The sequence below is a fragment of the Pteropus alecto genome, unplaced genomic scaffold (genome assembly GCF_000325575.1).
Source record: "Pteropus alecto unplaced genomic scaffold, ASM32557v1 scaffold87, whole genome shotgun sequence".
Classification (NCBI taxonomy): Eukaryota; Metazoa; Chordata; class Mammalia; order Chiroptera; family Pteropodidae; genus Pteropus; species Pteropus alecto.
In genome coordinates this window covers 11,635,959-11,654,700 of record NW_006443225.1, presented here as the reverse complement: position 1 = coordinate 11,654,700, position 18,742 = coordinate 11,635,959, and the positions used below count along the sequence as shown (strand labels likewise).

Here is an 18,742-nt window from a genome sequence, read left to right as displayed (position 1 = left end):
GCTAACCCCCATTCTACCTTCTGTTTCTATGAGTTTGGCAGAGTAATTAAGGTTTATACTTCTGTCATGAGTAGGATAGAGTTGTCTTTCTCCCAGAGATCCATTATTAGAGTATTGTATTGTTTCTCATTAAAGATTAGAGCACAATTTTATTTTTTTATTTTTGATTTTTTGTTTTGAGTCATTCATGATTTTTTAGCAAACAAATAGAGAGTAATTGATAGCAAACAAATGAGAGCAATTGATCTAATCATAATCAAATCATAACTGTTAAAGAAAAACAATAAAAAGTGAAGTTCTATTTAATGACAATTTTAAATGTCATCTCTGTCACAGCTATTACTACCTTTATATAAAAGAAGTGTTTAAGACCAGTGTGTTTCATATTCCTGACTATGGAGCATAATTTTAGAGCTTCTTATTAGGAAAGTACAGTATCCTGGGATCGTGAGTTAGCAGAAATGTTTCTTCTGTTCTCTTTAGCCATCTTTCTGGAGATTTAAAATTCAAGCACTTCCACTAATCTTATTACCAAATCTCTCAAATCATTTTTGCACACATGCACAAAAAAATGAATACATTTGAAACCTACATTTGCTGGTTGTAGTAACTTTTTTTCTGTCCTGTGACTAGAATCTAACGTGCGTATGGAAATCCCCAAAGTACATCTGCTCCTCTGACTCGACGATTCGATTGCCCAGTGGAGAAAGATGCCGCTTCATCACAGGCTCTGTTAGGGTTCTGATTACCTGACTTGGGTCACCTTGAGTTGCCCCACTTTTATAAGAGTCTTCATTTTTTTTTATTGGAGCCTATTTGTCAGTTTGTCCTTTGATGTCATAATGATAACGGAATAAAATATTGCTAAGAAAATGTCCTTTAAGTTTCAAAGGAAAGTGATTTTTTTAAATTGTTAATCGATAGTTACTTGAAAAAGATTTTTTTAATTGCTTATATAAATTGAGAGTTATTACACTGTTTCTTCATTTGAAATAAAAAGTGTTCCATTAACTAAACTGGTAATACAGAGTTCTCTTTAGTTGTTTTTCTATTTTAACTCCTAGATGTCATTTTTCTTATATATGTTTATAATCATACTTTGGGTCCTAATTTATGGTCATGTGATGGGTTATATAAGCTGGCACTGGTCAGAGAAGCGGAAAGAGGGTGCCTGTGAGAAGTCAACCACCATCTGTAATACTGTCAAATGTGAAAATATGTTTTAATTTCAAAAAAAAAATAAGAAGAAGAAATGCATTTTGGAAATAGACTCCTTTTAAATTATGTATAAAATCCTTTTAGTTTCTAAAACTTGATATGAATTTCTAGTCTAACACTGGAATACACAGATGGTAACTAGCTTGATGTTCATCATCCTTTTCTATTCATCAACTTATTCTATTCACTTAGAGTAGGTTGGCCATGCCACAGACTGTTTTCTTCTCACACAGAAGATAGTGGTGACACCGATGGGTGCCAGGTGTCGGTGATTCCCTGATGCAGTGAGCTTCTCCCAATGGCCTGTTCACACCTCGCTCGGGATGTTAGTTAAAAATGCAGGGCCCTATTTCCTGGAAGAGATTCATCCTCACAATAAACTATGAAGATAAAAGGTAATTTACGTGTATAGACCTCCGAGGTTTTGGTTCAAAGACATCACAGGTGAGCCAGAAAGCATGGGGCCTGTGCTCAGGTCACCTCCCTTCCTGCAGGGCCATCCTGGGACTCTGATACCCCAGAAACGCACCATTAACAGATACAGAGAGCACTGGACAAAAAGCTCCCTGAAACAAGTCCTTAGAGGTAAAAATTGATTCCAGATTTCTTGCCCCCACTAGAAATTTCTTTGACATATCCTTTCAGGTAGCCTCTGGAAATGTCTATCCATTTGTTAGCCCTGGTGAAGGGAGCAGAAGCTAATGGAGTGGGAGAAAATGGTATCTATGACTTTGGACACAGTAAGACTCATGCCTCAGGTTTTATAACATTTGCACTGTCCTAATTTATATCGGTTAAAGAAAAACAGTTGGCTATTAAGCAGGGGTGGGAATAAAGAACCAAAACAAATGAAATCCTGCATTGAATAGAGTCATGATGCATTGTGAAATAAAAGGAAAATTTAGAACTCCCTGTAGCATGCTTTTGGATTGCCTGCAACAAATAACTGGCATGAGTACAAAAGAGAACTTTACAAACCACAGTGCTGATTCAATACTTTAAAAATGTTCACTCTGGCAAAAGGTAAAGTTGTCTATAAAGTAAGTACACGGACAATGTTTAGCATAAATCTTCGTCGGGAAGAAAATTCAAAAGATTTTGAAATGATTGTCTTTGTTAACCAAAGAAGTCTAAATTAAAGCACTACTGAAATATCACTGTCTATCAGGTAGAGAAGCAGGATATATAAATGGATTTTAATACCCTCTGCAGAGAAGGCAAGATGAATGTACCACGCAACTACCTCATCTTCTGGTCATGTTGTGCAGGAGGACAATCCTTTGGGGGAACTTACACAATAATATATTAACCAGAAAGGTTTAAATTCTTGGACACAGTGATACTATCTGGAGGAGGTTCTCTTTTCTTTAGCTTAACAGAAAATAAGTTGAAACTTGAGTAGCTACATAAAGATGCCCCTTTTCAGGCATTATGTGCAATGGAGAAAGAAGAGACACCACTAAACTAATAGTTGAGTCAACTGCGGTTTAACAACTGGTTGGAATATTACGTAACAAATAAAAGTGATAATGAGCAAGTTGAAATACATATACAGTTGCTGTGAGCATAAAGCAGATTATTAAACTACATATACTTATAAAACTATGTTCAAATGTGTGCTGTTGGATAGAAGTTGCAAGAGATGATGCAAAATGAAGATAGAAGAGGCAAGTCAGGAGAGGAAATTTTGGAAATTTTCCATTTATTTAACTACCTTTTAATACCATGCTTATAGTTCTTAAAAGGCAAAAACCTGATCTTAAACAGAAACACCCCTTCCACTATTCAATAGCAATAAAGATAGTTAAGTCAATGGTTGAAGAGAGTGTGGGCAGGAAAATACATCAGTAGAATTGTAACGCACACAAAGGATTACCCTTGGAAAGAGAATTTAATAAAAACAAAGCCAGGCTAAACACCATGAGAAGATTTTAATAATTCATCCTGAATTCTTTTCCAAATAACCTCACATTCACTGTTGTATGCAGCTCTGCCATCTAATTCACGTTGGCATTAAAACACCTAGGCATTAATGTTAATTAAGTCTGCCTTTTCATACTGAAAAACCACATTTTTCTCTTTAATATCAAACATATGTAGTATAATTTAATACTTCAAATATACTTTAGATTCTCTATTTTTACAAATTTCTGGTTTGCAAAATTGGAATTCTGATTCCAGTATAAATTAGCACAGATTCTACCTTCATGAAAAGCTAAGCACAGCTTTTGCTACGAGATCAAAGAGAATGTTAATCCCCCATTTCATTCTGTGTAACGGAAGAACAAAACCACGCCATTTTCAAACACTTTTAACCTTAAGTTCAGTATCTGTCATGAGGCATTTGTGCCTACCCCTCAAGAAACATCTCCAAAATGAACCGACTAAAGCTACATTTTGAATTATAGAAATGAAAAAAGCGAAGCACTACGAAATTCCAATGTTACTTCTGATTCTAACGCACCGACGGGTCTAGCAATGATGAGAGATTTGTGGAGCATCGATCTTTTTCTCCTCTGCAACATCAGTCAAATTCTCAAACGGCTCATGAAATATCTGAGAATAATCTGGACAACTTGGTCATGGTTCTAGGATTCAACGGCAGACGTAACTGCATCGACGCTCAGTAAATGCACGTGGAGGTTAAGAGAGTATGCTTGTAGTTTCAAAGACTGAAGTGTCCCCTTGGTTGTCACAGTGTATCTGGTCCTCAGATAACTATGATCCAGGGAAAGATAAGAACACAAATAATCAAGGTGATGACACTTTGCTGAGGCCACGTGACCTCCGTGCTGTTCCTGGGACGCGTCCCTTGAGCCTCCATGTTTGCATGGCTGCTCCCTGCGATGACCGAATGCTCTTCCTCTGAGACAGCTGCACACCTTCACACAGGTCTCTGATGAAGTCTCTCATTGGAAGATGCTACCTCTTCTTCCCATCCTGTCACCTGTTACCCCTCTGACTTCTGTTCTTTTTGTATTTCTTCGACTAACTACATTACATATTTACTTGTTTATTTTGTCATGTTTCCCCCCAACATAATACACACTGTATGAGAGGAGGGACTTTATTTCTTCAATGCTGCATCCCCAGCAACTAGAATAGGGCTGGCACATGATTGGCACTCAGTGCAGGTTTATTGACTGAATGAATGAATGGGAACAGAATGAATGAACATGACTGGATCATGAAGGAAAAATCACTTTTCTGCTAGTAAAAATTTATGAAATAATTTCATGTATTCAGTTTCAAGTGATTAGTTTCAATTAAGCTCTCGATAAGGTTGTAATAGAGCACAAATTGCACAGCAATTGAAATATAGGGGGAAATTCTCTATATTGTATCAATCTTGAAAATGTAATGCTCCTTTCAGAGAAATAAAATCTCGCCACATTTTACAAGCAAGAACATGCTGTGCAGGACTTGAAAACCAGAATTCAGGAATACGGAGTTGAAAGGGAAGTTCACACATGAGAACCTGCTGCCTTGAATAGTCTTTCTTCCCCTTTCTGTCTCTTCAACTTGACCCATCCGAACCTAGTTGAAACGTCACCTTGTCCATGGGGAGTTCCCAGTTCTAATCATTTCAAAGATCTATTTCCCCTATGAATCTTACTTTTTATCTGTAACTTTGCTAGGTCATTTATATTACCTAATAGTCTAGGTTTATTTGTGGGGTTTTTTTGTTATTTTTATTATGTTTTTGTTATCTACTTATGTTATTATTTTTGTTACTATTTTTTTGATATTTGTTGTTCATCATTTATGTCTCTAACACGAGCGTCACCACTTCATGATGCGACACAGCCAATAGCACCGACTACAGTCCTTTGCCTGGGTTAAGTACCGAGTAAATTTGAATAAACAATAACCACCATCCTCAAAATCCAACAGGCCTAGAACTAAGAAGAGATAATGACTGTTGACAGAAGACTCTCTGACTACTCAGCTTACAATGAGGACTAAATTCCGCCCTATTGTTTCCATCTGCATCTTCCTCGTAAGATGGAGAGGTGACAGGAGAGTAGCACGTAATTATAGAAAGGACTCGACCTGGGGTTCTGCACTCACCTTCTGTGTCCGATGTAGCCAAACGAAATCATACACCTACCTTGGCTGTCCCAGACAGAGCACAGTTTCCTAAGACAAAGCGCCCGGATAGGACCCGTTCATATTTCCCCTTACGTTTTCAAGAACAGCATATTGTGTGGGCTCCTGGACTATAATTTTGCCAGGAGTGGGAAGACAGTAGTAACTCCAAGGCAGCATCTAGCTCACAACAATTGGGCAATAGGGATCCAAACCGCTGATGAGTGCAGTGAAAAACGTTTTGTTTAGCTCGCTGTATCAGCTCCAACCAAGCAAGTTCCTATACTGAATAAAATCGATGCACGATTTTGTATCGAAAGTATAAATCTTATAATATAAATCCAAAGGTGATAAGATTCTAGGCCACAATGATATAAATGTGGAATTGTATTTAATTGAATAAATAAATCCAAACTGCTGATGAGTGCAGTGAAAAACGTTTTGTTTAGCTCGCTGTATCAGCTCCAACCAAGCAAGTTCCTATACTGAATAAAATCGATGCACGATTTTGTATCGAAAGTATAAATCTTATAATATAAATCCAAAGGTGATAAGATTCTAGGCCACAATGATATAAATGTGGAATTGTATTTAATTGTATAAACAGTCACTGATAATATAAGAACTAAATCCAAGAAATAGTGTGTGAGAATTATCTATTTAGAAATTATCTTATTCCAAATACATCTGAGTCCTTTGTCTCCAGTTATAATGTCACGTGGCCAAAATGCAAAGAAGAACCACCCAGCGAAATTCGGTAGAGCAAAGACACCGACGAGGGCGGGGACACTCACGTACCGATGCACGCCGCTGTTGCACATGATGATGTGGCAGGCCCCCAGCCGGCTGCACAGCTCCGAGGACACTGACAACAGCCCAACCCCGGAGGCACTGCACGCCGTGTTCACACAGGCAGCTGTGCGCTTGGATCTGATAAACGAGGCCACAAGGCGATAAAGCTCATCCAAAGCATTGAGAGGCCGCATGAGCTGCAAGAGCAAAGTGATGAACAAAACGTTCAGCCTATTTCGTAGAAAGAAATCCTTTTACAGGGAATACGATACCTGGTTGTTACAACTTTTAATGAATAGTCTAAAATATCTTCTTAGGGAATTAGAAACTACAGATATTTATATTATAATATCTTCTTAGGGAATTAGAAACTACAGATATTTATAATTACATGCACATTGCTCAAGAACAGTAGAAACATTAAACAAGGGAGCTCTTTAAATGGCAAAGCATCGATACGTGCGATCATTTCTTTTTACCTTATCTACATAGGCGGCCTTGGATGTGGAGTTTGGTGGTGAATTTGACTTGTCCAGGTAGAATGCCCTGGAAGAATCCAAAGAATAAATTATCATTTCTTCTTAGAAAAATTAAAATGCACGAAGACATACAAGTTTCACTGACTTCCTTTTTAAGACAAATGAATAAGCAAAAGTGTTGAATATGAGGATGGGTGAGATTGTAAAAAAAAAAAAGAAAAAGTCAGTTTTCCATTCAGAAAAAATGATTAAAGCTACATTACATATTGGGTGGCCTTAGATTATTTAATTTGTCTATGTCTCAGTTTCCTCTTTTGTAATTTGGGGATAATATTAGCTTCTACTTCACAAGGCTTCCAAAAAGATGGCATGAGTTAATGCAAACAAAATGCATTAGAGTGGATAAATGCTCATTAATATTTGCAATAATTAATATTATTACAAAAGTTGAAGAAATATATTTTCTTGTATTAAAGAATATTATACACTTTTTACTTATTGTGCAAGGGTAAGATTATAAAAAAAAACACTCAAAAAATAATTTTAAACAGACTAAGGAGCCGGATTTTTTCAGCCACTAATCTATGCTTAGATTGGAAGCTAAACCCTCTGAGGATACGCTGGCTTTTTTTTTGCCACCAGACTGTAATTGGTAACAACTATTTTAATACACTAAGTGGAATCTTAATGGTCTGCAATATTTAAATGCAATTCCCAAGGGTTATTGCTGAGTTTGCTTAGCTACTGGCTCAATACTAAACAGAAAGTACTGGGGAACGACCCGTGAAGGCAGGATACATTTTAGTTATATTTAACCTAGTATCTATTTTGGATGTAGTGAAATTATTTTCAAGATGCTAACATATAATGTTGATGTACCAAAATAAGTTCCATAATGTTAAGATGATTGTCAGACTAAATATTGAAATAAAACTGATTAGACTGCTGTTTCGGAGCACATTTGGGGACCTGAAAATATTAGCAGTTTGTTATTGAATGCACGGCAGTACGGGGTAAAACCAGTGCAGGAGGACTTTATGCCCAAGGACTTTTGAGTCCCACTAGAGACACACACACACACACACACACACACACACACACACACACACACACAATGCTATTCCCATATCTAGTAACAATGTTGTTCAGTTTTTGTCTTTTTAAGATAAAGTAGCATGGATTAATCAAATTTTACCCTTTAAATTAAGAAAGCTTAAACTATAAGTGTAACTTCCTAAATGAAAATTATGCTCATTCTTACTGAGAATGTTTATTCATCTCTCAAATACAAAGTTAAACAAAAAAATTTTAAAACAGGCCAGCATCCAAAGTTGGTTGTTACTCATTATATTTCACGTTGAACTCCTAGATTTCCATGTACCATGCTGGCACAGAGGCGGTGCCTCGAAGCTGGAACCCACAGAAATAGCTTGATCAGATGTCGCCATGCCTTTCATCAAGTGTGCTTGGTAGAAAAAGAGCACACAAGTCCACGGACAAATCGTTCCCTTAGCCTGAATCCCTCAGCTACCTACTGGCCCTGAGCATACAACGCTGCCTGGAGCGTGGGGACGACAGCAAACCCAGGCAGTGTCCAGCTCATGATGACTGGGTTACGGTGACACAAACCATTGCAAAGCAGACCGTCCATCAAGTGCCATGAAAATAGTTCAATTTTCCTGGTTGAGTCAGTATCTACTAAGAACACTGGATGGAGAGCAAAATCAAAGGAATTTGAGGTACTTAAAAATGTCCTAGATTTTCCCCAATATCAAAAAGAGATAAAAATCACCTAAAAGGACTGATGTCATGAGAAGAAGAAGCGAGTCTGAATTATGTGGGGTATGAAGACACGCAACAGGGCCGGAGCCCAGTCAGAATGAATAAGCAGCTTACGAAGAGGCTGGAGCAGGGCGGCCCTGTCGGGTCTTGCAGGCCTGACAAAGACTTACGTTTTAACTTGCCCCATGACCAGAGACAGGCTGTTTTATAAACTTTACTCCTGTGCATAAAAATTCATGTTCTCCTGAGAGATCCAAGTGCCTTTTCATTTCAGTTACACAGGTACACACACATTTGGGCTGATACTGTGAAAACCCATGTACACACCCACATGCTTGAACACATCTTAGCATTTTGCATTTTGCTTCTCCTTTTAAAGAAATGAAAATAGACACACGTGAGCCCTTTGTTCCTCGCCCTTCTCCACTCCCATTCGTGCTCCAAAGTCTCGCTCCTCAGGGTTAACCATTCCTGCTCCAAAGTCTCGCTCCTCAGGGTTAACACCGACCCGAGCTGGCATTCAAGACCTCCATGCTTTCCAAGGCTTGTAAGCAGCGTGTAGAAAATGATAGAGTCTTAATAAATATTTGTAAACAAATACTTGGATAAATGACTCTTTTTATTTCAAGATTTTCTAGATTTTTAATGGGTTACACTCCTTTGTTTATATTTTGAGCATCTAAAATATCCTTTGCCAGGCCGTTCCAACATTTTAATTTCTTCTGGGTCAAATTTACTTTCAATGGTCAATTTCGCTGGCTCTTCCTCAGCGTTAGGCTTCCTTGTGTGCTTTGGAATTTTGTTTTGCAAGTTTATTGGAAGTGGGAGAATTTTTAATTTAGTTTTATTTAGTTTTTTGATACAGTTCCATCTCCCATCTCTCATCATCTTTCTCTTACAAATGATTCTGTGCTCGTTCCGCACCCGGAACCACCCGTGTATAATCAGTTTCACATTGATGATTTGAGGATTATATTGTGCTGACATCTGGATGATCACCAGTCACATGGCTGAGCCCATGAATGATTTGGTTCAGTTCCTAGTGTACTGCCTGTGTTAGCTTCCTCTTGCCATCGTAAGCCCCTCCTAATACCTTAAATCCACAAAAGCTATAGTTTCAAGCAGCAGTGGGCAGCAGAGTTGTCACCCTTTGCTCAGAGGTGGAGGAGTTCTTCTCTGTGCCCTGTTTGCAAACTGTGAGGCTGGCTCTGGTTTTCCTCCTAGTGTGGAACGACTTTAATTTCTCATTGCCCTGAAGAGGTTGTACTGCGCCCTGCTGTCCACCCCCAGGGCCCAGCAGGCCAGTGGCCTCAGCACAGCTTACAACTCATCGCTCGCACTTCCTTCCAATTCATGGGGCACTGACATGACAAATTATGACCTCAGCTATGACTTTTACATTTTCTGTCTTCATATTTTATCTAGCACTGCTATATGCTTGGGTCGGAGGTGGTGTTTCAAAGCCAAGAGCCACACAGATACCTTGATCAGATGTCCTCATGCTTTCTTCAAATATGCTCAGTAGAAAAAGTAATGCAGTTAAACGGAGTACACAGGTCTATGGACAGAAAAGTTATTTAGACTCCCGGGGCCTCAAATACCTCATTTTTATAACGGATATTAGAATTATCTAATATACTGACAGCATAATGTTGAAGATTAATCACTGCATATGATGTGCTCACTACTGGGATAAGCAAATAAGATTCACTTAATAGACAGTAATAACTATTATTCAAGTACACACAGTAGAAGGCATCTCTTGGAGCATTTTTAGCCATCATGACAAATAAAAATAAGGTCCATGTTTTTTGCTTTCCTCTAAGGCCATCTAAAATATTTTATGATCCATGTGAAAAACAAAGATTAAAGTAGATATTTGGAATCTATATAATTCCACAAATCAGTGCACAAACAGAGGTTCGGGTCTAAAAAGAAAGTAACTATTTTTAGATTAAAGAAAAGAAGAATGTCATTCATATGGCTTAACCAGGTACATTGGCTTAGAAACCACAGCTCTTCCATACCTTGCAGCGTTTGGGAAGAAATAATATTCTGTAAGAGTCCAGGGACGGTTAGTACCTCCTAAGGAAAACCTCACTACTGCAACCTGCCACTGCAGCTGGCCACACTGAGCACTCGCCTCCTTTCTCAAAGAGATGTTCTTAAAAAAAAAATAATAAAGAAAAGTCGTCACCGTTTCAGCCAGTTCAGAGGGCGATCACGCTGATCTAATTCTGCTATGTTCACTTAAATGGACTTGGCAGAAATCTTCAACTTGTAGATGGGGCAAAATCTTTTTTTTTTTTTTTTTAACGTATTTGATGAAGACAGCCAGCAGAAATATAACTTTTATAGCTTTAAAATAAATAAATGCCCACATCACATGAAACCTTATTCTGGAACGAGCTCATCTTTTCTAAAGCTGCTATAGAGTAGACGTAAAATAGAAGAAGCATCTAAAGGTATAACTAATTGCACCCTTGAAAACACGGTTACAAGATGAAGGCCAACTACAAATTCAGAGTTGTGGAAGCGGTTAATATTCGTTAATCTACGATTATCGAAAGCAACGAATTATTATAAAATATATCTCCGTGCTGATGACGTCCAGAGAAAATAACCATGAAATATAGCCACCTTGTTAGTCTTATCACATTGACATAGCTGACAAGTATTTTAAACAATTATCTGTTAACATAAAAATCTGGACTTGAGGTTGCAAACCAATTTTAGGTACTCCCTATCAATAAAAAAAAAAAAAAGTTATTCCACCAAGTATTTTACTATCCTTAAGGTCTACAGGTATTTATAGAACTTCAGCACTTTTTAGAGCGTGGCAAAGTGTGGACAGGAAATAAATTTCTACTGTACTTCCCTTAATTGCAAGTCTTATAATGCGCCTTCATCAAAATTTATGAGAAAGTTAATGGTAAGACTGGATTTAGGCCAAAGCTGACCATGGTTTATTATGCTTCTGAGGCTGGTAAGAATGCAGTCCTGGTACTTTGTCTCACTGTAGCAAATCTTATTAAAACCATTTTGAAATGCTGCTGCTACTTTATATAAGCTGAACAATAAGTTTCCTCGTATGCTGTCATATATCAGGCTTCACTGTCACAATTTTTCAAATTAACTCTGCCATATAAAACGAATACATATAATAATATTTTATCATTTAGTATAGAACAAAATACTGGTGAAAAAGGTGGTAATGTCATAAGTTAAAATCGGTAGTGATAGAAATATATCAAAATTGAATAACTACAATGAAACTAAGCCTAGGATTTACCTCATATCACCTAGTAGCAAACAAAGATAGATATCTATAATGCAAAGCGGAAGTGACAGGGAAGTTAAAAGATGCAAAAAGTTACTGGGGTGTACCCAGATGAGGAAGGTGCAAAAAGTTACTGGGGTGTACCCAGATGAGGAAAAAGGAAGGTCACGTAAGAATACGACATAAGAGCCAGACTTTGACAGGTGGGATTCTGGACAGGGCAAAACGGGCTTTGGAAAGAGCATGTCAGTTCTGGAGGCAACACCATGAACAACAGAACAGACGCAGACATGGTTGGAATCATTGTGGCTGAAGGGCAGGTTCGTGTAAGGTCGGGAGAGAGAATGCCGGGCAAGCAGGCTGGATCCGCGTTGTGACAAAATTAAATGTCAAACTGAAGAATCATGATTAATTTGTTAAGCAGTAGAGAAGCACTACATGGCAAACACTCAGATCCCAGTAAAAAAAAAAGAAAGTAAGAATACATGGAAAGAAATATATGATACAGAAGATATGAAATTTTAGGGACATTATAGCTTCGAGGGACCCTAGAAATGCAAAGAATCATTCAACATTCATAATAAGACTGAGGGAATTGATGTTTGCCATGAGAGAAAGAAAATGAATTTGGGGAACATAGAGATTAGATATGCAGAGTTATGCAAGTCAATATATTAATTTAAGAATCAGGAAAATGCTTTCTCAAATGGGTAAAGAATTACGATCATAGTTCTTCAGTGACGGGCTGGTGCTCCAGGGATGGTCAGGTTTTTACATAGAAAGAGATAATGCAACCGCTTGATGTAAAATGTTCAAACCTATTAATTTTGTCATAGGAGACACACGGAGGTTAATCAGTGACACTCTTCTCATTTATACTTTCCCTCCTTTTCTGGGCATATTGGAAGATATCTAATTTTCTAAGAGAGATGATTAAGGCGTAAGAGCCACTGGTGTTTTATAAATAAGAAGGAACAAGTACAGTATTCAGCTCAGACCTCTGCTATGTTCTTGTTTCTTCTCCAGATCATTGCTTATGAGATCATCTCTATACTTATAACAATTTATGGAAATTTGTCACTTGGCCAGACTCACCTATTCTCCTTTTAATATCATGTCCTATCCCCAAATATTCTACTCCGTATTGGGTAGGTTTTGGATGTTAGCATTTATTCATTTCAAATAAGAACTATAATAGCGTTTGGTTAATTATGGCTATTAGTCATAGAAATGATCAGATATGGCTATTAGTCACAGAAATGATCAAATGGTATAGCCGCTGACCATAGATGAGACTGAGTGTCTCATGAGTATTATTGTTGAACTGAATTTGGCTACCATAGCACTTAAACTAGGGAAAAATTCTAGAGAAAATCTCATTAAAAGACCCCGATCTCTTGTGTAAATGAATATCGCCATACAGGTTCAACATGTGCCCACAAATGAGTAAGGAATACACAATGAGTAAGTAGGTGGGAAAATGTTGATTTGCACCCCCATCCCACGCACTTTTCACACCCATACTCACTAGCTTTGACTTCTCTGGAATAGGTTTTACCTAAAGCTGTGAGAAGAGAGATGCTGAATAACGAGATAAACTTTAATTTTCTTGGACAAATGTGTCTTGCCAAAAATGGAGCATCTCAGGTTATACTCATCAGAGAACTGCTTATTATCAATTAACAGCTGCATTTCTACTTGAGCGTTGGGAGCGGAAATGCCGGAAGGTTAACAAGACCATCGAGTGACCACAGAGAGCAAGACTTTTCCACACACACACACAAAAAAAGCACTTGTCTGAGACGTGTCTTATGCCCTGAAAACAGACTTATGGTGTCAGACACAACAGGGACGGACCCCACCGCTTCCTCCTGCCGTCACTAAAGCTTATTTCACTCTCTTCCTCTTGACAGCCTTCGATCGGCGACGTGACGGGATTAAAATCCTGTTCTCTGCTTTCCCGACACTCCTTTTCCTCACTTTCATTTTGTCCCTCTTTTCATGAGTCTGCTAGGGTGATATTTCTACCCTGTAGCTGCGGCAAGTATATGTCGCCATGGGCACCGTCTGCCGTTAAAATGCTGCATTCCTTCCGACAGCAACCCTGTGCCCTCTCACTCTGAAACGTGGTCTCTGTGGACATGCCAGTTGGGAAATTAGTCAGCAGAGATCAACAATAGTTGAATGAATGAATGAATGAATGAATGAATGAATGAATGAATGAATGAACGAACGAACGAACAAATGAACGAACAAAAAGGAAGGAAGGAAGAGAGAGAAAGAAGGTAAAGAAAGAAAAGAAAAGGAGATAGAGGACAAAGGCGAAGGGTTGGAAGGGGGAAGGGAGGGTAGGGTGGTGAGAGAGAGAGAGAGAGAGAGAGAGACAGAGAAAGAGAGAGAGAGGGAGAGAGAGAGTGGGAGAGAGGCGAACCTTGAATAAGGAGAGAGAGAGAGAGACAGAGAAAGAGAGAGAGAGGGAGAGAGAGAGTGGGAGAGAGAGAGGCGAACCTTGAAAATAAGAAAGCCTTTCCAAGATAGAGAGAGAGAGAGAGAGAGAGAGAGAGAGGAGAACCTTGAAAATAAGAAAGCCTTTCCAAGACGAAAGTTTAACTACATTAAAAACAAAATATCTCGCATACCCAGAAAAAAACAAAACAAAACACTTAAGTCTTAAGGAATATTTCTATTTTTAAACTAATTCCACTTAATTTAATAATACTTGTATCTCCAGAAAGTGTGGCGCTTGCCTGTTAAGGGATCATTTTCATACGAGTCCTGCAATGCCTCAATTTACAGTAAGTTGACAGGCCGGCTCCTGCTCTTCGGCATCTTTCTCTATATTTTCGTTTAACTCCAGTAAGCCTTTACAATTACCTTTCTGAAGGATAGTGATTTCACTAAGTCCCTTAAAGTCCCTTACATTTCCCCAGCACCCAGTTTGGGTATTCAAGGCCTCTCTCAACAGTTTTTCAACAGATTTCTTAGGCCATCACTCTCCTCTTCGCATGCCAAGTTCATGGTCCATTTGCTCAACAGGCCTTCCACGTGGACACCTCCCCTACCCTCTCTCATGTTACTCCCTCTGCCGCGAATTTCCTCTTACCTCCTTCTGCTTGGCAAAAGTCTGCTGATGTTTCAAAATCTGGCTCAAGTATGACATCTTCTTGAGAACGTCCCCGCTGAAACAAACTGATCTCACTATACGATACCGAGACGCACTCATTCTGCTCTCTTTGCTAAATGGCATACTCTTGGCGGGCGCAATCCCATCACCAAAGACTGTGCCTGACACACAGCCTTGGTGTAGTACTGAATGGAATCGAATTTTATTTCAAGAGAGTTAAAAAGGAGTTGGAGCTACCATACTGTCAAGAAACTAAATATATATGTGACCTAACAAAGGAAAAGTTATATTAAATGTCTTAATTTCAAAAACAGATGAAATAATTATTATGTACGTTTTAGAAGAAATTCTTCATTTGCAGGGAGCATTTTTCTTAAGCTTATAAATATTAGGCTACATCTCAATTAGCACTGAAACACAAGACTTTTTTAAGGAGAGTATTTAATAATCTTCAGGACTTAAAATTAAAGAGTAACAATCTCTCCTCAGTGAGAACTTTGATAGAGAAAAAAAATATTCACAGGGTTCCCTGCAAGTCTCACATATATAAATGACTCTAGCAAGAAATGATGCAGCAAAAAATTTTTTGTTTTAAATAAGAAAAGATTAAAATAAACATGATTAAGCAGTGTTACATGGTTTTGAGTACCTAACTCCTGGCCTTACACTTTTAAATTGGAACCTATAAAAAGCTGTGCTCTCCTCTACTGGCAAAATTCAAGGTACCTACACACAGCAAGTCATCTAATGTTAGCTATTATTATTATTCATTCTTTAATTTTTTAAAAATTTTAAATAAAAATTGTATGTTTTTAAGGCGTACGATATGATTCGATATACATATATGTAGTGAAATGATTACTACAGCCAAACTAATTAGCACATCCTCTCCTCACAGTTACCATTTTTCGGGTGTGATGACTGCACCTGAAATGTACTTTCCTAGCACACTTCCAGTGTGCAACACAGCAGTAGTAAGTAGAGGTATAGTAGACCTCTAGACTTAGTCATCCGACATAACTGCAAATTTGTACCCTCTGACCAACATCATCCTACTTCCCCCAACCCCTGGTAACCACCCCGCTCTGCTTCTATGAGTGGGACCCCTTCCCCTTCCCCTTCCCCTCCCCTCCCCCTCCTCCTTCTCTCCCTGTGTTTCCTGCTTCACGTCACTGTTCTCGCTCTGAACATTCTCCTGGGTTATCTTATTTTCTTCTCAGGAACCCAGATCAGCACATGTCTGAACTCCAGATCTGTGTACTTTTTATTAATTTGTTCAATAAACAAATAATAAATCAGACACAGTGCCAGGCATTGGGGAGAAAAGGATGAATTAAGACAACATTTACCTGCAAAGAACCTATGTTTAAAAGAGGACAATAAATGAGTAATTACAGTCCAGTGTGATGACTGACAGAAAAAGGTCAAGCAGAGCGCCGAAGCACATTAGTTAGCCCATTGGGACAAGTAGATATTAGGTGAAGGGCATAAAGGTCTTTAAGGCATAAGGAGATTCTTAAGAGTGAGAAGAGAACTAGTCTATTGAGATCGTGAACTTAAGTCTGGGCAAAGCTACTCATTTCTCTGGAGAGAAGGGAAGGCCTGAGGAATGGCAGTTGAGAAATTAGCCAGTAGAGATAAACAGTAGTTGAATGAATGAATGACTAGAAGGAAGGAAGAAAAAGAAGATAAAGAAAGAAAGGAAAAAGAGGAGAAAGAGGACAAAGGTGAAGGGCTAGAAGGAGGGAGGGAGGGAAGGGGGGGAGGGAGAGAGAGAGAGAGAGAGAGATAAAGCCAGATAAAGCCTTATAACTTTTTTGTCATGGATTCCGCTATGTTGCATTAAATGGAAGTGAAGATGTAAACGATGTGAGATTTCAAAAACTTTTCCCTTGTCCTTACTGTTGGTAAACAACTGCAAATCTGTCCAACCTCCCTGAAATCCTTGTGGTATGCAACAACAGTTGAGGGTCATAAAAAACACCAAGCCTATGCTATGGTTTTCTGGACATAAAGACAGACTCTTCATACTTTCACTGAATTACTCCAACATGTATTATTTTCGCGTCTATTGAGGTACAGGGCACGGTTCCTTGATTAAGGAATACGGGCAACGAACAAGAGACAGAGCCCGCCCCCCATTGACGGTGTACGCCTCAGGTGTGAACACATCCTCCCCTCCCAGGTAAGTGTCTGAAGAACCTGACTCCAGCAGCCTCTGTTTGGGGAAACAGAAACTCCTAACATCGACTCTTCCTATGTCTGCTTTTCTACTCCAGTGAGGCCCTGTTCTCAGTGTGATTTCCAACAGCCTTCTCCACCAAGACACAAGACAAGCTTGTTCTCCCTCCTTTGAGATCCGCTCTCAGCTCACTTTACAATTTCCATCTCATTTTAGAGAACATACACACATAAATGAAGGGCCAAAGTGATATCTTTCACCAGCAACTGTATTTTGAATCCCAATCTGTGTCTTCTACCTCAGTGTGACTCAAAATGCAATTAGCGAGAACTGCAAATGTATAAACTGTATTTTGAATCCCAATCTGTGTCTTCTACCTCAATGCGACTCAAAAGGTAATTTGCAGACTTAAATTAAAAAAGGTTGTTAGTGAGAACTGCAAATGTATAATAATTTATATTGCCTCAACATGTAAATATTCGAAAGCACTTGTCTTGTTGAATAGGGCACAGAGTAGCATCATAAGTCCTACATGCCATGAGTGGCAGAACAGTCATGCACGGCAGGGCCACATTGCACGAAGTGATGGTGATCGAAGGTTAGTTTGTCAACTAACCAAAAGTGTATAAAAATTGAAAACATCACCATACATTTTCATTTAAAACTTGTCATCTCTACAGTCATTTTGTTAATCAGAATTTTAAAAATTGGTGGTTTAACATAATAATTAAATTAGAGAAATCAATTTGGTAATATTTATCCATAATCTACAGATTGGATTTTTGCTAAGAGTTTGCTTCTAAAACTTTTCTTCCTCCTCACACCCCCAGCAACATATGTCTGTGAGGCTGGGTTTCTTCTACTAGTAGGGTTATTAAAACAGCATAGAAAGAGTTTGGAGGTATAGTTTTCCCTGTAAGATATGCTACCATTCCAACCTAGATTAGTCACCAAGCAAGAAACTAGCTCATTTCTCATAGTGAAAACTTTAAATATTGGTATGTGCAGTGTTTTGTTCAAAGTATATGTAAAGAGATTGAATATGGGGAATCGCAACTTCACTCATCACTTAATTCGGTCGCATAATAACAAAAATAACTTTAATGGCGATTCTTTAACAATTGCCGAAAGAGTCTGCTAGCATTCAAGTGCAGCAGAGCAGAGCTGAATGTGACAATTTCCATTTAGCTTTTAATTACACAAGGTATAAAAAGCTCCTGCTTCTAGTGCTCTCAATGGAGGTGCTTAGAAGCATCCTGCAACCTGTCATTAGTAGAGTTGGGCAACCACCTCTTCTGTCTTCAGGCCGAATCCAGGACTGGAAGCATAGGTGAGGCCGCACAGCCGCCTTCTAGAGAGTTTTCCACAATTGCCTCTACTCTTTTATAGTTTTCTGGTGTGAAATCAAACGCTGTATCTGGGTTATTCTGCGCACAAATAAGGCTCTCCCAGCTCTACCATGCAGAGCTGTTCCATGCAAGTGCCCTCTATGTCTTCTTGGTTGGGCAGCAAGGTCAGCTGTCCCAACACTGAGCTCCTTGGGGAAGCCTTGGGTACAACTTTATTTTCAGAGAAGGCTTTTTCAGCAGGAAACCCATGAACCCCACCTTCAGATGCAAAGTCTTTGTGATTAGCTACTACTCTTAACGTTAGGCAAATACTGAGGATTGCACAAATCTCTCAGCTAATACTCACAACAGCCTCTAAAGCATCAGTAGCTCCAAAGAACAAACGAGGAAACCAAGGCTCGGAAATATTAAAAACTTGCCTCAAGTCAAACAGCTAGTCAGTGGAAC

General features: G+C 38.7%; 1 protein-coding gene across 1 annotated transcript in view; it reads right to left on the bottom strand.

Annotated features, from left to right (window-relative positions):
* PREX2 (phosphatidylinositol-3,4,5-trisphosphate dependent Rac exchange factor 2) overlaps positions 1 to 18,742 on the bottom strand; it is a 182,301-nt gene that overhangs the window by 22,828 nt on the left and 140,731 nt on the right. The window contains exons 37-38 of the mRNA XM_015598604.1: positions 6,579 to 6,645; positions 6,106 to 6,296 (exon numbers count right to left, since the gene is read on the bottom strand). Of these exons, the coding sequence (XP_015454090.1) occupies positions 6,106 to 6,296; positions 6,579 to 6,645 (258 nt within the window). The remainder of the gene's footprint in view (positions 1 to 6,105; positions 6,297 to 6,578; positions 6,646 to 18,742) is intronic.